At 39.9% G+C, this 27,432-nt stretch overlaps 1 protein-coding gene across 3 annotated transcripts in view; it reads left to right on the top strand.

Moving 5' to 3' along the window:
- The window catches only part of csmd2 (CUB and Sushi multiple domains 2), a 632,593-nt gene that overhangs the window by 318,016 nt on the left and 287,145 nt on the right, over window positions 1–27,432 (top strand). For 2 of the 3 annotated variants that reach the window (XM_062962418.1, XM_062962417.1), the window contains exons 7-10: window positions 308–385; window positions 12,758–12,845; window positions 14,170–14,294; window positions 19,669–19,790. In XM_062962418.1, coding sequence (XP_062818488.1) covers window positions 308–385; window positions 12,758–12,845; window positions 14,170–14,294; window positions 19,669–19,790 — 413 coding nt within the window. The remainder of the gene's footprint in view (window positions 1–307; window positions 386–12,757; window positions 12,846–14,169; window positions 14,295–19,668; window positions 19,791–27,432) is intronic. The other variant, XM_062962419.1, reaches the window with a different exon arrangement.

The following is a 27,432-nucleotide window of genomic DNA, read 5'->3' as shown; positions in this document are numbered from 1 at the left end:
CAGATCTTCTCAGCAGGCAGGCAGATCTCATCTGATGCAATCAGCAATATACAAACACACTTGTAGTCTGGACACTCCTATCTGGCTCCAGCCACATATCCAAGGTCAATACAGCTTCTTACCAAATTATCTCTTTACACACTATAGCATTTCCTGGATGATGCAATACATTCTAGACACAAATTTCATTTAAACACTATCTATACACAAATCCCACATTAACAACCTTTACCTATACTAATTTATGCAATGCTTTTGGCACAAATAAATAATTTCCGAACTTCATTCTCTTGCCTTTCCTTTGCAGTTAAAAAACAAATGGAAATCAAGTCTCGAGGAGTGAAACTGATGCCAAGTAAGGACACGAACCAGAAGACATCTGTGTGTAAGTTTCTCCCGCCATTGCACGCTCAGTGAGACCTTGCACCTCGGACATCCCATATGACTTTACGGCAATCTTCGGAACGATGCCACTCCTTTCTTCAAAGTTTTAATGCTTGTTCTCCCCACTTCCTCCTACCCTGCATTATCGCCTCACTTCCTCTTCTTCCCAGTTCTCTGTATGCAAACACATACTAACTCTGTAGTAGATATGCCGGGGTGGGCATGATGGCAGGGACCCTGTGATGCTTAGGATGTGAGCCGTTCTGTATTGGAACCTTGTATCTCTATTCTTTGTCATGTGCTCAAATAGAGTCATCAAGATGCAGACCTGTTTTTGACAACCAAAATATATTTGTCAAGCAGAAATGTAGGCAAATGTGATCAGTGGCACGAAATCGAACAACAAAGGAGTCTTGGTAACTCTAGTTATATCTGAAATAAGATCTCGCCTCTCTTCTACTGCTGTTTATTGAATTTCAATATGTCTATCTTCTGGAAATCCTCCTAAGAAAGGAGCATAAATAGAAAGGAAACAGAATGAGGTGAAATATATATACAGTAGAGTCTCACTTATCCAAGCCTCACTTATCCAAGCTTCTAGATTATCCAAGCCATTTTTGTAGTCAATGTTTCAATACAGTAGAGTCTCACTTATCCAGCGAAAATGGGCCGGCAGAATGTTGGATAAGCGAATGTGTTGGATAATAAAGAGAGATTAAGGAAAAGCCTATTAAACATCAAATTAGGTTATGATTTTACAAATTTATCACGATGTTTTGAAAACATTGACTACAAAAATGGCTTGGATTATCCAGAGGCTTGGATAAGTGAGGCTTGGATAAGTGAGACTCTACTGTATATCATGATATTTTGGTGCTAAATTCGTAAATACAGTAATTACAACATAACATTACTGCATATTGAACTACTTTTTCTGTCCAATTTGTTTTATAACATGATGTTTTGGTGCTTAATTTGTAAAATCATAACCAAATTTGATGTTTAATAGGCTTTTCCTTAATTTCTCTTTATTATCCAAGATATTCACTTATCCAAGCTTCTTCTGGCCCGTTTAGCTTGGATAAGTGAGACTCTACTGTAGCTCGAGCATCCCTTATCCGGAAATCCTAAATCTGAAATCTGAAATCCCCAAAATTGTCCACATGGATGGCGAGGATAATGCCATCCTTGCTTTTCTGATGGTTCAATAGATACAAATGTTACATCATACAAAAGTATGTCAAAACATTGTAGAAAAGGACCTTCAGGCTATGTATATAAGGAATGTTGTACAGTAGAGTCTCACTTATCCAACATAAAAGGGCCGGTAGAACGTTGGCTAAACAAATATGTTGGATAATAAGGGGGGATTAAGGAAAAGCCTATTAAACATCAAATTAGGTTAGGATTTGACAAATTAAGCACCAAAACATCATGTTATACAACAAATTTGACAGAAAAAGTGGTTCAATACGAAATAATGCTACAGTAGAGTCTCACTTATCCAACACTTGCTTATCCAACATTCTGGATTATCCAACGCATTTTTGTAGTCAATGTTTTCAATATATCATGATATTTTGGTGCTAAATTCGTAAATACAGTAATTACTACATAGCATTACTGTGTATTGAACTACTTTTTCTGTCAAATTTGTTGTATAATATGATGTTTTGGTGCTTAATTTGTAAAATCATAACCTAATATAATATTTAATAGGCTTTTCCTTAATATCTCCTTATTATCCAACATGTTCGCTTCTGAAATTTACCACCCTCAGCTTATACTGGAGTCAATGTTTTCCCAGTTTTTTGTGGTAAAATTAGGTGCCTAGGCTTATATTCGGGTTCAGCTTATACTCGGGTATATACGGTAGTTATATTTGTATCTAAGAGTTAGAAAGAATTGATATCTTAAACGGTTGTGGATTAATGTTTTGTAGTTTGTCAGGTTAGGGTAGCTTGGAAATAGCTCTTTGGAGACATTATTTCAGCGAGTGACAACAGGAAAGAAGTAGGTGGTGTGGAATTGCTCCTTCAAGTGTTAATCTCTTGCGTTACTCCATGTTGATATCAGAATTGCAGCTGAACAGTTTAGCTGTTGTTGGGCTGGTAGTTGAAGTGTAGCGAGAAAAACGGTGACTTCTGTAAGAGCTTCATCGTGGGGACATTGAAAGAGAAAGTGGGATGTTCTTAAGGTGGAACAATGTTGCCCAATCCATGTTGGGATCTCACTCCATTGAGATGGCTACGTTGTCTTCTATTAAGTCTGAGTGGAAGGCTTTCAGGGCTGGAATCACTTGGTTGTTGTGAGTTTTCCAGGCTGTGTGGCCATGTTCCAGAAGCATTCTCTCCTAGAAATTGTGGGATAGTATCTGTGTCTCTGCAGAATAGAAGGAAGGTCAAGGAGCAGAGTAGATGTACGTTTTTGGTCCTTAGTTTTTTCCAAACTTCATATCTCACAATTTCTAGGAGAGAATGCTTCTGGAACATGACCATAAGACTCACAACAACTTAGTGATTCCAACCATGAAAGCCTTTGACAACACATTGAACATCTCTACGGGGAAAAATTGTTCCAAGACACATGAAAATGGGAAAAACTAAGGACAAGGAAAGCACATCTATTGTGCTCCTTGACTTTCCTTCTATGCTGCAGAGATACAGATACTATCCCACAATTTCTAGGAGAAACTGCTTCTGGAACATGACCATACAGCCCGGAAGACTCACAACAACCTAGTCATTCCAACCATGAAAGCCTTTGACAACACATTGAACATCTCTACGGGGAAAAATTGTTCCAAGACACATAAAGATTGGAAAAACTAAGGACCAGGAAAGCTCATCTACTGTGCTCCCTGACTTTCCTTCTACGTTGCAGAGACACAGATACTATCCCACAGTTTTAGGAGAGACTACTTCTGGAACATGGCCATTCAGCCAGGAAAACTCACAACAACCCAATCTGAGTGGATTTTATAAGATCCCTAACCCAGGGGTCCCCAAACTAAGGCCCGGGGGCCGGATGCGGCCCATCGAAGCCATTTATCCGGCCCCCATGGCAACCATCATCATCATCATCATCATCATCATCATCATTATTATTAACATTGAGGCTAGGTGGCCATCTTTCAGGGGTGCTTTGCTTGTGTTTTTGGTGCACAAAGGCAGGAGGGAATTGGACTCAATGGCCCAAATGGTCTCTTCCAGCCCTCTTGTTGTTGTTGTTATTATTATTATTATTATTATTATTATTATTATTACTACTACTACTACTACTACTACTATTAACATTGAGGCTGGGTGGCCATCTGTCAGGGGTGCTTTGCTTGTGCTTTTGGTGCACAAAGGCAGGAGGGAATTGGACTCAATGGCCCAAATGGTCTCTTCCAGCCCTCTTGTTGTTATTATTATTATTATTATTATTATTATTATTATTATTATTACTACTACTACTACTACTACTACTATTAACATTGAGGCTGGGTGGCCATCTGTCAGGGGTGCTTTGCTTGTGCTTTGGTGCACAAAGGCAGGAGGGGATTGGACTCAATGGCCCAAATGGTCTCTTCCAGCCCTCTTTATTACCATTATTATTATTATTATTATTATTATTATTACTACTACTACTACTATTAACATTAAGGCTGGGTGGCCATCTGTCAGGGGTGCTTTGAATGTGCTTTCGGTGCACAAAGGCAGAAGGGGATTGGACTCAATGGCTCAAAGGGTCTCTTCCAACTCTCTTTATTATTATTATTATTATTATTATTATTATTATTATTATTAACATTGAGGCTGGGAGGCCATCTGTCAGGGGTGCTTTGCTTGTGCTTTTGGTGCACAAAGGCAAAAGGGGGTCAGGCTAAATGGCCCAAAGGGTCTCTTCCAACCCTCTTTGCTGTTGTTGTTGTTGTTGTTTGGTGGCCAACTATAGTCCGGCCCTCCAACGTTCTGAAAGATCGTGAACTGGCCCCCTATTTAAAAAGTTTGGGGACCCCTGCCCTAACCTATGCTTGAGGAGCACAGTGCACAATGAGCCTTGATCTGATGTAATTTTCAGAAAATAGAATGAACATAGGATGAGGACTGCTTGGAATACATGAGTTGAATAACATCTCCCTATCTTCCATTGAATCATGTCTTGGGCAAAACCATCTAAATCCAGTTATTGAATCAACAGGAACTCACTCTCAAATAAGTATTTTATACAATACAATACGGTAACAGCCAGTTCAGGAAAGATGTGGCCATTTGGTGATATGATATTGGTGCATCTTTCCTCCCCAGGAGGATCGTGCTTCCAAGTCAAGAATGTCATCATTGTGTTGTCGAAGGCTTTCATGGCCAGGATCACAGGGTTGTTGTATGTTTTCCGGGCTGTATGGCCATGTTCCAGAAGTATTCTCTCCTGACGTTTCGCCCACATTTATGGCAGGCATGCCTCACAACCTCTGAGGATGCCTGCCATAGATGTGGGCAAAACGTCAGGAGAGAATACTTCTGGAACATGGCCATACAGCCGGGAAAACATACAACAACCCAATGTCATCATTCCTTGTATCCATCTTTCTTTCTTTCTTGATGTTGCTAGAAGCAGGCTTCAAGGTCCGAATGGATCTTGCAAATCCCATGAGAAGTGAAAACATAAGTTCCGTTGATATCCCTGAAGTCATTCCTCTCCAACAGATTTTTGCTCATGGAAGAGGAACCTCCAAAATAGTAATTCCCAAATTTTGTTGCTTCAGATATTTGTGACTCCATCCCCCAAAATTCCAAATTGTCGGCCAATGCTTTGAAAGTGCTTTGAAGTATTTTGATTAATTGTTCTCATAGAATCGTATGTCGAGACTTCCAGCCAGGATGGAATTATTTTTGGAGTAGCCAACCCACATACGTCTGCCATAACTCATTTCTGCTGCTGAGGTTCATCACACTTTGCCTTATGTTAGGTCTGTCCCTGACAGATGGGAAATTTTGTAAAAGATGCTGTTTCTGGTTGTTCAGAGGCTATCGTTTGTTCCGTTGTTGTCCTTCACACATTTCAAGTATGGTGTTGAAAATGGGGCCAACATGCTCCAACTCAAATTACGTCATGGGCTTGACATGTGATAGGTATGTTGATGTAATCTGTACCATGAAATGGATGAGAAACTCTATTTTGATCATTTCTGAAGGAATTGGGAAAGTCATAGTAGGTTTTTCTATTCATTCCAAGAACTTCTGGAAGACAGACTTAGCAAGACTATACGCTTTTCAGCTGATACAAAATTGCATAAATAACTCCGTTGCTTACCCACAATATCCTTTATTAGGCAACCAAAAAAGCCACAAAAAAATCTGTGCAAGGTTTAACGATCTCTAGAGAACATTTTACATTATACATACAGTGATGTTACTATGGTTCCAATTTAACTGCCATTTTTTCATCCTTGTAATTTGGTGAGACATTAGAGATCCTTGGCTGAGAATTTCAAATGCTTCTCCCTAAACTCCAAATTCCTAAATTCCATAGGATGCAGCCATGGCAGTTAAAGTGGAATCGAGATGCTATAATTGTGTAGCATGAAAGAACTTCAAACTTCTACATAAATCATTCACCTAGAGATCTTGAATTCCTGCTCAGATCAATGCACCTCTTTGCTTGACCTAATGAAGGCATCATTATAGTATAGATTTTGGATGTTAGCTGAAATTGAATAGGGGTTTCGGGCCAAATTACTCTTTGACACTGCTAGCAAAAAAACTCAGCCAGAATATTTTTTTTGTTGGAGATCCAGAGTCAAATAGCTGTCCTCTTTTTCAGCTGTGTATCTATAGCTGGATGGCACCCATGTGTGGCCATAGAGCAAGGGTCCCTAAACTAAGGCCCATGGCCGCATACAGCCCTCCATGGTCATTGACCTGGCCCCTGTCCTAAGCTTTAGATTTAGAGTTGACCTAAGTCTGAAACGACTTGAAGGCACACAACAACAACAATCCTAATTTTGGACTATTTCATCATAGTCCGGTCCCCCAACAGTCTGAGGGACCGTGAACCGGCCCTCCATTAAAAAAGTTTGAGGACCCCTGCCATAGAGAATTGAAGATATTGTCCGACATCAAGCAGTTCTCAACCTGGGATCCCCAGATGTTTTTGTCCTACAACTCCCAGAAATCCCAGCCAGTTCACCAGCTGTTATGATTTCTGGGAGTTGAAGGCCAAAAACATCTGGGGACCCCAAGTTGAGAACCACTGCATGAGACACATGTGGAGAAAGGAGCAGCCTATGCCTTGCAGCTCCTCCCTTCATCCCTGTTTGCAAGTCCTACTGTGGAGCTACTATTGCGCAAAAAGGAGGAAAATTATTATTATTATTATTATTATTATTATTATTATTATTGCAAAAGGCCACCCAAGTGGGATCTGCGCGCATCATCCGAAAATACATCACACAGTCCTAGACACTTGGGAAGTGTTCGACTTGTGATTTTGTGAAACGAAATCCAGCATATCTATCTTGTTTGCTGTGTCATATAATAATAATAATAATAATAATAATAATAATAATAATAATAATAATAATAATAACGACAACAACAAAACTTTATTTTTGTACCCTGCCTCAACCTCCCCGAAGGGACTCGGGGTGGCTTACATGGGGACGAGCCCAGTCAACATAGTTAAAATATAAAAATGAACATCCTAAGTACATACATAGTACATAGATGTGCATAAACAAGTATGTAGATGAGAAATTTAATGTGATCCTTCCTTTCCAGAGCTGGCATTGATAAGGCAATGAGGAGGTAACAGGAAGAACAAGGAATTGGGGATGGTGACAAAAAAGTCTACTGAACTCATCCTATCAAAGTTGTGTCTCCTCTCCATCTTTCTTCTGGTTAGACTTTGTAATGAGCCATGGTTTGCTGTTTCATTTGAATGTAAGAAACCATGGTTTGTACATGGTAGCAAGTTTGGATCAACATTAACTGATTAGATACAATTCCTTTGGGGGGATAACTATAGTTTTTTATAGACAACTCTTCCTGTTGCTTGGATAAAAGAGATGACTGCGGCCAAGAAATATATCATGTTCATCAAATGCACATGGCAGCAGAAGAGAAGGGTTCATGCCCGTGTCTCCTTGTCCTGCTATTGTAATACTAAACTCTGATCTAGTGTTATGTCTGAATTAGTCTAATCCTTTCAGGGGATTACTAGAGACAAGTTTCAAGGAACAAGTACAAGAGGGGTAAGAAAGTGTTTTCAAACGTTGACAAATGTCACTGAAATTTGCTAGGGGATTGCAGGATCTTTTTTTTCTTAGTTGTACGTGGTGGCCGAAAAATAGTTGTCTTTGTTTTACTTTTACAAAAAATGTGTGGTTGGTCAGAATGTCCATAATCTGGGATTTTCTTCTGGGTCTCAAGAATGCCAGAAGTGAGAGAACATTAAGAAAGGGTGGACTTGATGTTCAACTTCCTCCTTGACCAACATAAGTGATGTTATGCTCCATTCAACTCTACTGGTGGTCATTGTGGTTTGATATCCTTTGCTTCTGGCTGTTGATATTTTTTTCCTAATCAAAATTGTGAATTGTAATTTCTATGCAATTTCCCTCAAACTGGAGTTTTTGTAGATTATTCTTCGTTTGAGACTTATTCTGCACAAAATTTTCTGCATAGCATAAAAATAGAAAATATATAATAGAAATACAGTAGAGTCTCACTTATCCAACATAAACGGGCCGGCAGAACCTTGGATAAGCGAATATGTTGGATAATAAGGAGGGATTAAGGAGAAGCCTATTAAACATCAAATTAGGTTATGATTTTACAAATTAAGCACCAAAACATCATATTATACAACAAATTTGACAGAAAAAGTAGTTCAATATGTAGTAATGCTATGTAGTAATTACTGTATTTATGAATTTAGCACCAAAATATCACAATGTATTGAAAACATTGACTACAAAAATGCGTTGGATAATCCAGAACGTTGGATAAGCGAGTGTTGGATAAGTGAGACTCTACTGTACAATATTCCCTGTAAGAAATGTTGTTATCTGATAGATACTTTTCAGAAATATCGCTCTGTATATGAATCTTTAAGAGTAGCTTGTCATGGAATTACTGTTGCCCTTGGCAGGAATTTCCCTGTTTGTTAGCATCTGTGTCCCTTTGACTTTTTAAAGTGTTTTGTTGTCGAGCTGCCAGACGCTGAAAAACTGAGAGAATGTCTCTGAGGAATAATGGGCTAGATGTAACCTCTTTAAAGGAAAGGCCTATTTTCTTTTAACTAAAGATGCTGCTTTCCCCAGATAGTAAGAAACTCATTAATCTTGGAGCTGATGTTTAAAAAAAACAAATAAACCTCAGCTGAACGGATACTAGCCCCTTTATTAATGCTGTGCACAGAGGAACAGAGCATAGCATGGTGTAGTCCACGAGCAACCAAAATTAAAATTTTTGCTACCAATATTACAGGTACAATTGGTTGTATTTAAATCAAAAATGTGAATTGGCATTCCAGTCAATCTCCACATTTTCAGGTTTAACATTCAAGGGTTTGAATCATGTGCTCTGTCGCACCTCAGGTTAGTTTCATCTTGCTATACACACCAAGCTGCACACGGGTTGAAGTCTTTTGTAGTTTATTAGGAAATAGAAAATATATAGTTCTTTAAAAGCAAAAGTAAAGTTCCAAAAGATTGTTACAAAACAAGGCTTCAGTGAATAATCCAAGAAATCATAAGGAATAAACAAAGTCCCATTAAAGCATGACAAAGTCCCATGAACATGAACACACAAAGGGTGCAAGATAATCCAGGAAAATGAGAGCTTGGTTCTTGGTTTGAGCAAAAAGTTGCTTTGACAAAGATTTGTCTCCAAACACACTGTTTTAATACCCTTTGCAAAGCATGAAGGCATTTCTTTGCCCTCTGACCTCCTTCTTATTTGCTATTCTCACACTCCTTCGAACCCTGAATTCCAAACGGCCAGCTCGATCTAGAGATTCCGTTTCATCAAGGCCAACCTGCTCATTAGCGTCTGCCAGCTTGCTATCAGACTGAGGACTGCCCTCCTTTTCTGAGTCAATTTGCACCTGGCTAGTTTCAGTAACATCAACATCATTCCCTGCTGTGGGAAAAAACTCCCTGTTCCTCATCTTCTACAACAGGGACACTCTGAACCTGAATCCCATAATCCCCATTAGAGTCACTCTGAGGCTCCAGCTGAGTCACAACATGTTCTCTCTAGGAATCTCCATGTCCTATGGTGCAACCTTCTGGTCAACTTCCAAGAAAAGCTGAACATCGAGTTGCACTAGAAGCTCTAGAGAAGTGGTTCTTAACCTGGGGTCCCCTGATGTTTTTGGCCTACAACTCACAGAAATCCCATCCAGTTTATGAGCTGTTAGGATTTCTGGGAGTTGAAGTACAAAACATCTGGGGACCCACAGGTTGAGAACCACTGCCCTAGAGATTTCTAGAAGTGTTCCTCCAAGATTATGTTTTTAATTCACATTTTTTCCACTTTCACAGGGGTCCATCTCCCTGTAGAGCAGTGGTTCTCAACCTGGGGTCTCCAGATGTTTTTGGCCTACAACTCCCAGAAATCCCAGCCAGTTTACCAGTTGTTAGGATTTCTGGGAGTTGAAGACCAAAACATCTGGGTACCCCAGGTTGAGAATCACTGCTGTAGAGATCTTGTTGTATCTATTGAGCTGTTCATATGAGTAATATTTTGATGCACATATGCCTCATAAAATGCATCAACGCTTGTTGAGTCCCTCCTTCACTGCCATCCTTATGTGGCGGTAACCTGAGCATTGCTTGCAAAACATGGTACTGCTACGAATCTCTATTTTGATTTTTCCTTCCCTTTCCTGTCCTCTCCTTCCCCGGTCTAGAGGGGAAGGATCTACTGTAGGATATTACCTTCTCCACCCTGAGTTTTAGATAAGTTCAAAGGAGGTGTCCAAAGTGATGAATGTATTTTGAGAGTTGGGTTTAGCACTGGGAATCACTTCTTCAATGCGTAGTAATTTGCTCTCTTCAAGCCAACTTCAACCTATAGTGACCCTATGACTGAGAGACCACCACGTCCTCCTGTTCTCAACCACCCTGTAGACTTAGGGCAGCCATGCCTTCCCTGGTTGAGTCTCTCCTTCTGGAATGCAGTCTTCCTCTTTTCCCAACAATTTCCCAAGCATTAACATGCTTTCCTAGCCAGTCATTTCTTCTCATGACATGGCCAAAGTACGACATCCTCAGTGTAGTCATCTTGGCTTCTAGGGAGAGTTGAGTCCTGATTTGGTTTAGGATGTGTTTGTCTTTTTAGATGTCCACAGTATGTGGATTGTGCAAGTAAAATCTTTTTCCTATATTTTGTACCTCCATTTCTCTTTCCGTCGACTTTCCAAATTATTGTCTCCATGAAGAGGTGAAACTCTGGAGCCAGGAAAGAAATTGGATGGATTAGGTGGAGCTAGCATGAAAATGGAATGGAAACTGGATGCCTGGACCATGAATGGAGTTGGACCTATGAGAGATGGGGTTATGGGGAAATTATTTTGGGGATGCAGCCAATCCATTGCTTCAAAATTCAAAGGCACCAAACCCATTGTTTCATAACGCTGATACGTGGCCTGTTGAAGCTTGTGTTGAGTTACAGAGAGATTTTTTTTTGTCATACTTATACTGAAGGGTTGCACACCTTGTGTGGGAGAAAAAAACATGGAGAAGGTACAAGAAGAAATGTTGTAAATACTCACTGAACTTCCATACCACCTAGACTTTGTGTTCTTTCAGGGATGGGTAAAGTTTATATTGTACTTAGCAATAAAAGTGTAATGTGGGCATATAATAGGCATTATATGAGTGTGACAATATTGTCCAGTTCCTGATCTTCTAGCCAGTCTATCCAACCAAAGAGTTTCTTTGAAAGCCAAGAAACCTGGTAGCCAATGAATTGAAAAGTATGGAAGCAGAGCAAGAGGATGTTAGCACTAGAAAGCAGGAATTGGTCAACATACTTTGTGTTCTTGGATTCTCTCCCAAAGTGTCCTAGTACTATGATCTCCTGGTCTCATAACACACTGGGCACAATATTGGTGGACGAATCCAGTCCTGGGCATAGGCTGATTTTGAGCCAAACATGTGAACATATGTATCATACCATCTATGGCAGTTCAGATGCCAGGGTTGGTCAAATCTCCCTGCTATGTGATTATTCAACAGCAGATTTACGATTGTCATCACATCGACATGCGTGACACATTTACACACTGGCAAAGATTCATCTTTCATTGCTGTCCATATTCCTGTTGATGTCCTGCTTTAGAAGTTCATTGTATGGATGCTTCATATGGGAGGGAAGTCACAGTGAGAATGAGGCATGCTCATATGTGTTTTCATGCTCTTCTGCTTTTGCATTCATGGCTAAAAACTTTCACATTTCCTTTCATCCACTTGTCTACTCAACACAACATGGGAAATGAGACCCACATCATCTTCAACCACATCATGGCACCAAGAAGTGGTTGGGAGCGGGAAGACACAATGGGGGTAATAACAAATCTCCGGTGATGGGATTGTGGCATTTATTCCGCTGATGTTGATGTGTCTGATTATATTTGCCCTGACTTTTTTTGAAAAATAAGCAACTTGGAGCTTGCAGTTGAAAGCAATATTGCTCCAAAAGTCCTTGCATCCTCCTTAGATCCATATGACTGTAAAATATTTATTTCCAGAATGGTCTTGACATGTTTGAAGGGTTGCAAAGGATGCAGTTTTAGGGCATTATTGGCGCATGAGTGATATTCTGGATACTCCTGGCGTTGCTTTCCTCCCTGTGAATGGAAGAGGTTGTTCCTTTGTGAAGGTTTTCCACAACCAAACAGATTTTGAACTCTGAAACTCTCTGACCAGCTTCTGTCCCTTTCTCCCCCATCTTCCTACACACATTTGATGTCATATTCTACTACTCTTTATTTCTTGATCCATTTATTTAGCCGTGCCTCTCATTCACGTTGGCCGTGGAGGGTTGGTGGGGATTTCCGTATCTTTGTATATTTTAAATAGATGGCTCTAGGGATGTGCCCTTTTAACTGAGATATCTTTGCTTGTGTGAAATGAAGGATTCTTACATTTGGAAGAGGCTTGTCTGCTTCAAGTGGGTTGGGAAGGAGCCCCGGTTGAGCATTGATTTCCTGAATATAGAGGGAGGGAAAAGGAAAACACAAACACACACAGCCGTCTTTTCCAACTTGTAATTTCCCATGTTCACTCTCTGCATCCACCAACACTGAGACAGATGATATTTTAAAAGGGCAAACAAATTATGTCTTCTATCTCTGTATGTACTGTTTTTTTGCTTTGTAGTAACGCAGGTTGGTGTGTCCCAGGGACATAACATGTGTCCGGACCCTGGGATTCCAGATCGAGGCAAACGGATAGGCAACGATTTCAGGTAAGAAGATGTGTTTTCTCTTTCTTCCCAGCACATCTTTCCTTCCATTTTCCTTCATTCTATAGGAGTGGTGCAGTGTGTTAAAGCGCTGAGCTGCTGAACTTGTGGACCAAAAGGTCCCAGGTTCAAATCCCGGGAGCGGAATGAGTGCCCACTGTTAGCCCCAGCTCCTGCCAACCTAGCAGTTCGAAAACATGCCAATGTGAGTAGATCTGACGGGAAGGTAACGGCGCTCCATGCAGTCATGCCAGCCACATGACCTTGGAGGTGTCTACGGACAACGCCGGCTCTTCGGCTTAGAAATTGAGATGAGCACCAATCCCCAGAGTCAGTCATGACTGGACCTTTAAATGTGAGTAGATCAATAGGTACCGCTCCGGCGGGAAGGTAGCGGCGCTCCATGCTGTCATGCCAGCCACATGACCTTGGAGGTGTCTACGGACAACGCCGGCTCTTCGGCTTAGAATGGAGATAAGCACCAACCCCCAGAGTCGGTCACGACTGGACTTAACGTCAGGGGAAAACCGTTACCTTTACCTTACCATAAGAGAAGTCTGCCTTTCCACAAATTCTATTACCCAGCAGTTCCAACATTGTTGGGATCTACTGGGGACTAAGTATTCAATTTAAGCCCAAAATATTGGAGTCAACAATCTTAAAATGTTTTCCATCTCCAACACATCGCCAAGGCAAAACTATAGAAAGACATTTGTGAGCTAAGAATCGGAAAGTGTGTTTGGGATCTTTGAGGTCATGATACATAATGCCTGGCCGCTCATAGTCCATGCTAGGATCTAACTATCCTGCTTCTTAGCGGGGGGTTGGACTAGATGGCCCATGAGGTCTCTTCCAACTCTACTATTCTATGATTCTATGATACAGGTTCTCCAACAAAGGTTGTTGTACTTGTTCTGAGTCCTATAAGCTACATTACAATTGGAACGTAACTTATCTCATTTCTTGAGATGATTCTGAAATGAAATCAATATTGGTGCCAACTGCAAGGACAACACAAAAGTGGTCCCCTTGCACTCTCTCCTCAAAATATACAATTTTGTTCCATTATAGTCATGCAAAGTCTTTTATATGTTCTAGAAGTGTTATGATATCTACCTATCCTTTAGAACTCTGACTTAACTTAAGACCAGATGGAGACAATGCCAAGGAATTTGAGTAAATCCAATTTGCTTCCCCATCCTGAGCCACTATAATCCTGAGCCAATCCCTTTGAGGAAATATCTCTGATTAGAAATGAATATAAACCCCTAGTTTTTAGCCGTGACTTGGATTCCAAGGCTGACCTGGCTTCTCTTCTACTTTCCAGGCTAGGATCCAGTGTCCAGTTCACCTGCAACGAAGGCTACGATTTGCAGGGCTCCAAGAGCATCACCTGCAAGAAGCTGAGCGGTATGATTGCAGCCTGGAGCGACCAGAGACCCGTCTGTAGAGGTGAGACAAGGAACCATGCCGTGCCGAATCCTCCGAGTCTGGCAAGCAATCGGTTTCAATTCCCACCTTCTTGGGGGTTCATTATAAGAAAGAAAAGCCAAAAAGTTGGGACGTGATAGTTCTGTGCACTGTACCAAGCACACTCCGGAGGGAGTCCTAGCTGGCCGTTATTTCTGCCGCATCTCAGGGGCTTAGGTTGGTTAATTGCCTCTGCTTGCTTATTTTTGTAAACTCGTGTGTCTCAAAAAGTCAGGCAGAGGTTCCTGAAAGGAGAACGGACAAGACGCTACATCTAAAGCCAGACATACCTGTCATGAAGACTTTTACAACAAAAGTTAAAACATCCTGCTCAGACTGAACAGAATATCCCACTTCTGACACCAAAAATGTTATGAATAACTTTTCAATAACTTTAAAGCTTAGGTTCTTTTTATTGCAATTTCAGTCTGAGAGGTATAGCAGAACTTTTAAAGAACAACAAAGGACAACATTTAGACATACAAACATACAGATTCTATGCAACTACATTGGATTCACAAACAACCTACAGTTACATTGGCTAAGAAACAAACAAGGGGGGGTTACATTTTTATTCTTCATTCACACAGAACATGCATCCATCTTCATGCACACAAATATTACCATATTCTCTCTCCCTTCTTGGAGAAGCACCTGCTTAGGCCAGACCCAGCTTCCACTGCTGCCTGCCAAGACATAGTTCCAAAACGCCAAAACGCCAAAACTTCAAAAAGACCATGACTTCAAAATGCACTCTTTTCTCTTCCCATGAGAAAAAGAGGCCCCAAACAGTGAACAGAATCCTGCTTTCCCAGAGCAGATCTGCCACTCCCAAGGACACCATCTCCACTGAGCATGGCGGGTGAACAGCGTCGCTGTCTGTCACACCTTCTGGACTGTCATAAGGTCACTTATATAGCAATATTTTGCTGATGATGTTGTCCCAAAGTTGTAAATGAATCATCGACGTCTTCTATCATGGAATATCCTCAGTTTCCTGGACCAGATGTTGATTTCTCTTGATTGGTGTTAACAAACACAAGCACTCTGCCCCAAAAGTTCATCAAGTTAGCAAATGTTGACAGATGTTAACAGATGTAAACATTTCTCTTATCAGTCGCAGTTCTTATCACAGTTTGCTGGGCAGATCAACTATTTCAGGTCTCATTAGCAGGTTTTAATTACAATTCCTGAGCAGGTAGTTAATGGTTTGCAGGCCTTAGTCTACAGACTGGTTTCTTCAAATTTCTAGCTCTCTTTCACTCTTCCATTCATACCACATATCATAAGTTCATATTTTGGTCACATACCTTTGGGTTGGAGCATCTTGTAAAATATCTAAAATATTGGGGACAAGCATCAGATTGGTAGAGGATTTAGGTGCCACAGAAATTGTGTCCAAAGTCCACAATTTGTCCACTCCTAGTGTATACAATACAGTCCATATCAGAGGTCTTAGGAATTACAAATCCAGGAATCCTCAGCTAGAATGCCTTTATATTGTAGTATTGTAGACAATACTCAGCTATTTATTTATTATTTATTTACAGTATTTATATTCCGTCCTTCTCAGGGCGGATCACATTATATACATATAGGGCAAACATTCAATGCCCATAAACCCATCGAACCGAGACAGAGACAGAAAGACAGACAGACACAGAGGCAATTTAACCTTCTTCTGAAGGGATGTTCGATTCTGGCCACAGGGGGGAGCCGCTGCTTCATCATCCACTCTGATGGCACTTCCTCATTCCAAGTCGCAAATTAGTTAAACTTGCCTCCCCACTTTTATAAGTGGTACCTTATTTCCTACTTGATAGATGCAACTATCTTTCAGGTTGCTAGGTCAGCAACGAGCAGGGGCTATTTTTTATTTTTAATTGACGGGTGCTCACCCTGCCACGGGCTGGCCTCAAACTCATGACCTCATGGTCAGAGTGATTTATTGCAGCAGCTGCTCACCAGCCTGCGCCACAGCCTGGCCACCACAGCTAGGTGGTCCAAAATGACCATCTTGGCAACATCTGTAGTGAGAGGCTTTTGCCCAGCAGCAGAGTCCATGCTTTGTGTACAGAAGGGTTGGAAGCTTGGCATGCGACCCAGAAACTCCAGAGAACTACTTCCAATAAACATTGGCAATGCATGTGTTGGGAGGTGGACTATTTACCAGTCTTGTCAATTCCAATGGCTATGCTAGAAGTTAGATAGAATCATAGAGTTGGAAAAGACCTCACGGGCCATCCAGTCCAACCCATTGCCAAGAAGCAGGAAAGTCACATTCAAAGCACCCCCGACAGATGGCCATCCAGCCTCTGCTTAAAAGCCTCCAAAGAAGGAGCCTCCACCAGACTCTGGGGCAGAGAGTTCCACTGCTGAACAGTTCTCACAGTGAGGAAGTTCTTCTTCATGTTCAGGTGGAATCTGGGATGGCAGTCCCAAAATGTAAAGTTTGCATTGGAAGAGTCCTCTTATGGATGACTTGGAAAGTAAATCTAGTCAGTATAATGCAAACCAAAATGAATACTTGTAGTCTGACAATATAAAACAGTTGCCTTTTCAGTGTGTTGTCGAAGGCTTTCATGGCCGGTATCACAACCTCTGAGGATGCCTGCCATAGATGTGGGCGAAACGTCAGGAGAGAATGCTTCTGGAACATGGCCATACAGCCCAGAAAACATATAACAACCCAGTTGCCTTTTCCTCATATGTAAACAATGACTCAAAAATACATTCTGGATGCATTCAGATTGGTAAATCTGAAACAAATGGTGATCCTGGCATCAAGCCATCAGAGACCAAAGGCATTCCTCTGTATCTTCCGATGTTTTCTCTCTCCCGCATCCCACACACAGAGAAATGCTGTTTTGTAATAAAATCTGTTCTTCAAAAGAGCCACCACCTCCATCATCCCGGAGTCTGTAGAAAAATCAGACATAATTCATCTCTTTGCTATTAAATATTTATAGTGTTGGGATTTGATTCAGCCTCCGGACTGAGCGTGGGTGAAGGAAGACAAGCCCAGCGCACACTCGGGAGGAAGCCACGCTCCAACCCAGATTTAATAAAGTTGCCAAGAATAGGATTAGGAGCCAAGCGTGACTCTCTCCATCACATATTTTGTAGGTGAAGAGAAGGAAGAAGTCTCTATGAGCTACGTCTTGAGTTATCAATACATTGACCAGCATCCAATGCTTTTGCCAAATATCCCTTTGTTACAAAACAATTCATGGATGAAGAAGCTAGGACAGGCTGCAGCCTTTGCTCCTGCTGAAATAACTGAGGGAAAACTATTGTTATATTCCATTTTTACCAATTGGAAGGAAGCCAAAGAGTTTGAATTTGAAATAAACATACAAACATGTGTATAAGATTCCTCAAAAATATACAGGGGTGTGTGCTAATTTCCATGTAAGCTGATGGAAAAACCTGTAAGCAACACTGTTCTGAAAAACAATTACAATATATTATTATTATTATTATTATGACACAGCAAACAAGATAGATATGCTGGATTTCGTATCACAAAATCACAAGTCGAACACTTCCCAAGTGTCTAGGACTGTGTGATGTTTATTATTATTATTATTATTATTATTATTATTATTATTATTATTATTATTATTATTTTATTATGACACAGCAAACAAGATAGATATGCTGGATTATTATTATTATTATTATTATTATTATTATTATTATTATTATTATTATTATATTTTTATACCCCACCCCATCTCCCCAAGGGGACTCGGGGCGGCTTACATGGGGCCAGGCCCAGGCAACAAACAATATAAAACTCAAACAATAAAAACAAATCATAAACAGATAAAATCACATATACCAATAAACATACTTTGGTAAAATCCTGGATTGGCTCCTAAAAGGGAAATGGGCCAGAAAAGTGCAAATAGTGTACGGTGCCAATTAGGAGAGATGTATAAGGAGCCCTTGGTGGTGCATCAGGTTAGACTGCTGAGCTGCTGAACTTTCTGGTCAGTGGTATAAATGCAGGGAGCAGGGTGAGCTCCCGCTATTAGCCCCAGCTTCTGCTAACCTAGCAATTTGAAAATATGCAAATGTGAGTAGAGTAATAGGTACCGCTCTGGTGGGAAGGTAACAGCGCTCCATGCAGTCATGCCGGCCACATGACCTTGGAAGTGTCTACAGACAACGCTGGCTCTTCAGCTTAGAAATGGAGATGAGCACCAACCCCCAGAGTCAGACACGGCTAAACTTAATGTCAGGGAAAACCTTTACCTACATACTCATGTACAAGTCGACCTCATGCAGAAGTTGAGAACAGGTTGGGGGCCCAAAATTATGGACCCATGGATCAATCAAAAGTAATTCTGTGGAGATTGAAAAGCACAAATGCTTCCATTGACCTATACGAGTGTTATCCAAAAAGTACATTAAGTTTTGGAATTAAAAATTAACAAAATATAGGAGACAACATTTACCATATGCAGTTGAAAGCCACACCCAAATACCACTTCTCAACATAGTCGCCATTCAAATCTAGGCACTTGCCATAGCAGTGAATGAGCTTTGCAACTCTTTTCCCACAAAACTCTGCCGCTTTGGCGACGCTGCGCAGATGCAGGAAGGGCTGGCCACCTGGTTGAGGAAGCAAGCGGCAGAATTTAGTGGGGAAGGAGTTGCCAAGCTCATTCATCGCTATGGTAAGTGCCTAGATTTGAATGGCGACTACGTGAGATGTGGTATTTGGTGTGGCTTTCAAATGCATATGGTAAATGTTTTAGCCTATACTTTGTTCATTTTTAATTCCAAAACGTAACCTACTTTGTGGATAGCCCTCATAGAAAAGTCAGCCTAAGATTTTGTGTGTGAGTGTGTGTGCTTTATTTGAATTTCTAGACTTACAAAGTAGTACAGTAGAGTCTCACTTATCCAACATAAACAGGCCAGCAGAATATTGGATAATTGAATATGTTGGATAATAAGGAGGCATTAAGGAAAAGCCTATTAAACATCAATACGCAGTAATGCTATGTAGTAATTACTGTATTTACGAATTTAGCACCAAAATATCACGATATATTGAAAACACTGACTACAAAAATGCGTTAGATAATCCAGAACGTTGGATAAGCGAGTGTTGGATAAGTGAGACTCTACTGTATATAGGATAGCAGCCTGATAGAATCCCCCATGCATATTTTGGATCCCTTTGAACATTTTCCAAGGTGATCCCATATCTTGGTTGATGGATAGCAGGCTATGTATCCCGCCTAATCCCATTCCTATTCCTTCCTGCTCCCTTAACAAGTAAACCCAACCTCAAGAGATGCCTCCACACAATCTTCTTCCTTCTTCTTTGTCTCCCTCGCAGCTAGGATGTGTGATATCTACCTTCGAGGCCCCAGCGGTGTCATTACATCTCCCAACTACCCCGTCCAGTATGATAACAATGCCTACTGTGTGTGGGTGATAACAGCCGTCAACCCAGCCAAGGTAGGTCCTATGGATGCATCTCTGAGGGGTTGAAGGTCTGCCTTCTTTGGTTGGGTCTATGCGTTGGGTGATCTTTGTAGAACTGGGTAAGTCAGTAGGACCATCAAATGGACCACAGGAAAAGGGGAATGCTCCCAAATATGAGTGGTGAAAATGCAGCTAGGGGAGCAGATCTCAATAATAATAATAATAATAATAATAATAATAATAATAATAATAATAATACCTTCTTGTTTGTTTTCTGTATTTAATGTCCTTGTGTGCAGTGGCTGAGCTAGTTCATTGACATGTCCCATCTCTGTGGCCCATTAAGAACAATGAGCTTGCTAGCAATCCCTTCATTGAGAGTTGTTGTTGTTGTTATTATTATTATTGACACAATGACGTTGTATGACACAGCAAACAAGATAGATATGCTGGATTTCATATCACAAAATCACACGTCGAACACTTCCCAAGTGTCTAGGACTGTGTCATGTATTTTCGGATGATGCGTGCAGATCCCAGTAGGGTAGCCTTTTGCAGTTGTTGTTGTTGTTGTTGTTGTTGTTGTTGTTGTTGTTGTTTTAATATGACACAGCAAACAAGATAGATATGCTAGATTTCGTATCACAAAATCACAAGTCAAACACTTCCCAAGTGTCTAGGACTGTGTGATGTATTTTCGGATGATGCGCGCAGATCGCAGCAAGGTGGCCTTTTGCAGTTGGCAGATCATAATTTTGTCAATGTCTATTGTTTCCAAATGCTGGCTGAGATCTTTTGGCATGGCACCCAATGTGCCGATCACCACCGGGACCACCTGCACTGGTTTCTGCCAGAGTCTTTGAAGTTCAATCTTGAGGTCCTGATAGCGGCTGAGTTTTTCCTGTTGTTTTTCGTCAATGCGACTGTCACCTGGGATGGCGACATCAATGATCCAACCCTTTTTCTTTTACACAACTGTGATGTCTGGTGTGTTGTGTTCCAGAACTTTGTCAGTCTGGATTCGGAAGTCCCACAGTATCTTTGCACGCTCATTTTCCAATACTTTTGTTGGTTTGCGTTCCCACCAGTTCTTTGCTGCTGGCAGGTGGTACTTGAGGCATAAGTTCCAATGAGTCATTTGGGCCACATAGTTGTGCCTCTGATAGTAGTCAGTCTGTGCGCTTATCTTACAGCAGCTGAGGATATGATCAATTGTTTTGTCAGCTTCCTTGCACAGTCTGCATTTTGAGTCATCAGCTGATTTTTCAATCTTGGCCTGAATTGCCTTTGTTCTGATGTCTTGCTCCTGGGCTGCAAGGATCAGGCCTTCTGTCTCCTTCTTCAGGGTCCCATTTGTGAGCCAGAGCCAGGTCTTCTCCTTATCAGCTTTTCCTTCAATTTTGTCAAGGAACTTTCCATGCAATGTTTTGTTGTGCCAGCTGTCAGCTCTAGTTTGCAGTGTGGTTTTCTTGTACTGATTTTTTTGTCTGCTGTGCTTTGAGGAGTTTCTGATTTTTGACTTCAATCAAAGCAGGTTCTTCACTTTGCTTGACATATTCTGCCAGGGCATGTTCTTCTTCTTTGACTGCTTGCTTTACTTGTAAGAGTCCTCTGCCCCCTGATCTTCTAGGCAGATATAGCCGGTCAACATCACTGCGAGGGTGCAGTGAATGATGAATGGTCATGAGTTTTCTTGTTTTTCTGTCCAAATTGTCCAGTTCCATCTGTGTCCAGTTTATAATGCCAGCAGTATATCTTATGACAGGTATGGCCCAGGTGTTTATGGCCTTGATGGTGTTGCCTCCATTGAGCTTGCTTTTGAGAATTTTTCTGACACTTTGTGTGTATTCTTTACTGACCACAGTCTTCACATGTTCATGCTTGATGTTGTCCAGCTGTAGTATGCCCAGATATTTATAGGCCTCTGGCTGGTGAGACTTTATTGTTTGGCCATTAGGCATATTTATGCCCTCACTTTCAATGATTTTTCCCTTCTTCAATGCCACTGTCGAACATTTGTCCAAGCCAAACTCCATGCTGATATCAGTGCTAAAAATTCAGACAGTGTTAGTCAGAGACTGGATTTCAGTTTCCGTTTTCGCATACAGCTTCAGGTCATCCATGTACATCAGATGAGAAATTTTGTGAGATTTCTTAGATGTTGTTATTATTATTATTATTATTATTATTATTATTATTATTATTATTTGAAACACAACTATAGCCAGAAAAGTGTCTGCTGTGGACTCATCTTGTTGTGTTTCTAATAATAATAATAATAATAATAATAATAATAATAATAATAATAATAATAGCAACAACAACAACAACAACTCTCAATGAAGGGATTGCTAGCAAGCTCATTGTTCTTAATGGGCCACAGAGATGGGACATGTCAATGAACTAGATCAGCAACTGCACACAAGTGCATTAAATACAGAAACAAGCAAGAAGATATACAGTTGACACTTTGGGGAGGAAAGGGATGGAAAATACAGAAAGAAAAAAGAATAAAAGAAGCAGTCCAGTGAATCGTTGCCATACCAAGCTGAGAAATGTGCAGCTGAATCCACATCTTACTACTGAACTTGCTTCTATTAGCAAAAGACCTCGTTCCACTATGAGGTTTTCCATCTCCTCGCTGTCCGTCCCCTGGGCTTTTGTTTTTGAAAGGAAGAGGAAAGAGGAGGGGCTGGAGGGAGAAGAAGGTGGAAAACAAATCAATTCCTTCTAGTGTTTGACTGCTGTCACCAGAATCTGCAGATCCTGCAGAAACAGATTGCTGAAAGACATTATTCTGCGGAGAAAGCAAACAATGTTATGTGTAGGCGGGATTGGAGGAGGGGATGGTTAGGAGACAGAAGCTTCCCATTCGTGGGTAACTCAGAAGCTTGGACTTTTCATCTGATGGGTGACATTGCCAGCAGGAAAACTGCAAATCCTAAAGATACAAACTCTAACACACACAATGCTTATACAAAACTAAGTAGATGGGTGGATGGTTTGCAGGATGAAGATGCCTGGTTCATTCTTGTTCATACTTGCCCATTAAGTTTCTGCAAGGATAGTGCCGAGAGAACTCTCTTTCTCTCTTTTCTTTCCTTTTTTTAAAATATATTTTTATTGAAGTTTTACCTTATAAGATAGAGTAAATTAACATCAAAAGAGTGAGAACATTTGATTGTATAGAAAGTAGGAAAACTGCGATTAAAAAAGGATCAAAAAGGGAGAGAGAGAAAAAATAACCAAAAAACAAAAACAAAGTTAAAGTGTCCATATATATATATACTAGCTGTGCCCGGCCACGTGTCGCTGTGGGATTGTCTGGTGGTGTTGGTGAGAAATTGTTGAGGTAGTGGTGGTATTGAATGTCTATTGTATGGTTGTCTTTATGTTTAGTATGCACACTGAAGTGGATTATATGGCAGTGTGGAGTCAAGATAATCCAGTTCAAAGCAGATAATATAAGATTCTAAATATAGCTGTTTGGAAGGGCCTTGAGAGTACACTGCCATATAATCCAGTGCAAATCTGATAATCTGTGGAAGAGGCCTAAGTGAGGCCTAAGTCTGCCTGTCCCCTAGGCTGAGTGGGTTGCTAGGAGACTAAGTGGGTGGAGCTTAGCCTTCAAACTGGCAGCAATTGGATAAAAACTATTATTCATCTCCCTGTAATTAGGACTTTATTTTTCTTTTCTTTTTGTTGTATCAACCTAGAGCCGTGAATGATGGGTTGTGTTTTCAAATTTCGAGGTTGGGGGGCCTGTAGTTTTGTTGTTTTGTCCGCTGCCCTGATGCCATCACATATATATATATATATATATATATGAACAAATGGCGATATAAAAATGCAAAAGTACTTGGCAAAGGAACACACCAAAAAGTAAAAGCAAAAAAACATTAGCACTGGCATTAAACACTTCGAGTAAAACCGCTAGTTTAGAAGCAGTTGACATTGGTAATGTTCTAACAAAGAACTGCCAAAAACTGTTAAAGTTAAACTAAACAATCATTGTTGTTCCCGTACAACAGTTGGAAAATATAATAATAATAATAATAATAATAGGATTTCCAAGCAGTATGTCATCATTTGGTTAACAGAGAGATATAGAAGAATAAGAACATGATTTATTACTAGCCTTAATGAAATATAAACTTATCATAAATGCACGTTATATTATTCTTCTATATCTTTCTCTCTTTTCTTGAGATCTCTGAGAGCCATCGCTATTCACACAGTATAGGAAATAAGACGTCCCAAAATATAGACCAGCTGCAATGAACCATGACAATAATACAGCTCTATCTATCAATCAATTATCAACCAATCTCTTTTCAATACATTGTGGTGCTAAATTCGTAATTACAGTAATAATTACTACATAACGTTACCGTATATTGAACTGCTTTTTCTGTCGATTTGTTGTAAAACATGGTGTTTTGGTGCTTAATTTGTAAAATCATAACGTAATTTGACATTTAATAGGCTTTTGCTTAATCCCTCCTTATCCGACGTTTTGCCGGATAAGCGAGACTCTACTGTACAGCTACACAGCACTGAGCCATGGCATTTCAAGTGATGCCAAACTGCATTAATTTTATAATGTAGGTTCTAGAGAGCCCTAGCTTCTGCCAACCTAGCAGTTCGAAAACATGCAGATAATAATAATAATATAATAATACTGTATATACTCAAGTATAAGCCTAGTTTTTCAGCCCTTTTTTTAAGGCTGAAAAAGCCCCCCTCGGCTTATATTTGAGTGAGGGTCCTGGTTAGCTTATATTTGGGTCAGTTTATACTCGAGAATATATGGTACATTTATTATTTTCCTCTATTATTATTGGTATTGTTACATTTATTGTTTTACTCTATTAATTATTATTATTACATTTATTACATTACGCTATTATTGTTGTTACTTTTACATTTATTTTAATCTATTTTTATTATTATCAATACATTTATTATTTTACTGAATTCAGTATTATTATTACATTTATTATTTTACTGCATATATTATTACATTTATTATTTTACTGCATATATTATTATTATTACTACATTTATTATTTCACTCTATTATTATTAAAAGGATACATAAGCAAATTTACATTGAAAAAGAGGAAAATAATGATTTAATCAGAGTTGAACAGTTATATCTTAATTTACAGTTTGATGTAAAGATTGACTGGAGTCAATGTTTTCCCTTTTTTGTGATAAAATTAGGTGCCTTGACTTATATTCGGGTCAGCTTATACTCAAGTATATACGGTAATTTTATTGATATCTCAGCTTATATTGGAGTCAATGTTTTCCCAGGTTTTTTGTGGTAAAATTAGGTGCCTCGGCTTATATTCGGGTCAGCTTATATTCAAGTATATACGGTAATTTGATTGGTATCTCGGCTTATACTGGAGTCAATGTTTTCCCAGGTTTTTTTGTGATAAAATTAGGTGCCTCGGCTTATATTCGGGTCAGCTTATACTCAAGTATATACGGTAATTTGATTGGTATCTCGGCTTATACTGGAGTCAATGTTTTCCCAGTTTTTTTGTGGTAAAATTAGGTGCCTCGGCTTATATTCGGGTCATCTTATACTCAAGTATATATGGTAATTTTATTGGTATCTTGGCTTATACTGGAGTCAATATTTTCCCAGGTTTTTTATGATAAAATTAGGTGCCTTGGCTTATATTCGGGTCAGCTTATACTCAAGTATATACGGTAATTTTATTGGTATCTCGGTTTATACTGGAGTCAATGTTTTCCCAGTTTTTTTGTGGTAAAATTAGGTGCCTCGGCTTATATTCAGGTTGGCTTATACTTGAGTATATACGGTACATCTTTGTCAACCATACCTCACAGCCTGTCTCTGTTTATTTCTTACCACTTCTTGGTTGGCTTCTGTGAGTATTAATGTTTTTTAAGTGAGCTTCATGTCATCCATTTATCTGCATTTGCCAGGAGGTTTCTTGTTATTTAATGGCTCGTTAAATAATCTTTAAACAAAATACAAAACTAGGGCAAAGAAAGGAAGAAGAAGGAAGGATACATAAATAATTCTTGGACTCCGGAAGCTTGTTTCCCTTGCAACAAGGTTACGGTCTGCAGTGTGCAAAAATGTAATTAGCTATTTAATTAGGGTCAGCCTTGTTAAAATGCAGTTTACTTGAATGGCTGCTTTAGCTAATGAAGTATGCGACTTGACAGCCCTTTGTTCCGAGCATTAATTGCATTATTTTATCATTACATGGTTTTGAATAATATTTTTAGCCCAGGTTGATACTTGACAGGGGTAAATTTCTCCAATTTTTTGCAAAGTAAAAGGTCATAGCAAGAGCATTTTGACAAAGGCTGCTTCGATAATATAGAGGGAATGCAATTTGACATCGCTTGAACTGCCGTGGTTCCATGATATGAGATCCTGGGAGTTGTAGTTTTGTGAGTTATTTATACTTCTATGCCAAAGAGTGCTGGTGCCCTATCAAACTACAACTCCCAGGATTCCAGAGCATTGAGCTATCACAGTCAATGTGAGGTCAAACTGCATTAAGTCTCCAATGTAGATGCACCCAAAGATGTATCACTCTAATCTTTATTGGCACCCCATCACACTGCAAAATTATAATGCTACTAGCTGTGCCCGGCCACGCATTGCTGTGGCAAAGTGGTGGTATTGGTTAAAAATTGTTGTGTAATTTTTATTTGACTTTTTTTGCATTTTTGTATTAATTTTATTGTAAGTTATATTTTTATTTATTATATTTTATTATTTTCTTGTATTATTTTTAGTTATTTTCTGTTATTATAGTATTTTATTGTATTAATTTTTTAGTGTTTTTTATTATTTTTATTGGGTTGCTAGGAGACCAAGTTGGAGGAGCTTAGCCTTCTAACTGACAGCAAATGGATAAAAGCAATTATTCCTCTCTCTCTAATTAGGACTTTATTTTTCTTTTCTTTTTGTTGTATCAACCTAGAGGCGTGGATGATGGGTTGTGTTGTCAAATTTCAAGGTTGGAGGGCCTGTAGTTTTGTTGTTTTGTGGGTCGCCATGATGCCATCACTCTTTTATATATATAGACTAGCTGTGCCTGGCCAAGCATTGCTGTGGCGTTGTCTGGTGGTGTTGGTGAGAAATTGTTGAGTTAGTGATGGTATTGAATGTCTGTTGTATGGTTGTCTTTATGTTTAGTATGCACACTGAAGTGGATTATACTGCAGTGTGGACTCAAGATAATCCAGTTCAAAGCACATAATATAAGATTCTAAATGGGTTATATAGCTTGAGTCTACACTGCCATATAATCCAGTTAAAATCTGATAACCTGTGGAAGAGGCCTAAGTGAGGCCTAACTGTGCCTGTCCCCTGAGCTGAGTAGGTTGCTAGGAGACCAAGTGGGCGGAGCTTAGCCTTCAAACTGGCAGCAATTGGATAAAAACTATTATTCTTCTCCCTGTAATTAGGACTTTATTTTTCTTTTCTTTTTGTTGCATGAACGTAGAGGCATGGATGATGGGTTGTGTTGTAAAATTTCGAGGTTGGGGGGCCTGTAGTTTTGTTGTTTTGTCCGCTGCCCTGATGCCATCACTCTTTTATATATATAGACTAGCTGTGCCCGGCCACACGTTGCTGTGGCATTGTCTGGTGGTGTTGGTGAGAAATTGTTGAGGT

This window comes from Anolis carolinensis, unplaced genomic scaffold (genome assembly GCF_035594765.1).
Source record: "Anolis carolinensis isolate JA03-04 unplaced genomic scaffold, rAnoCar3.1.pri scaffold_10, whole genome shotgun sequence".
Lineage (NCBI taxonomy): Eukaryota > Metazoa > Chordata > Lepidosauria > Squamata > Dactyloidae > Anolis > Anolis carolinensis.
This window is presented reverse-complemented; position numbering and strand designations above follow the sequence as displayed.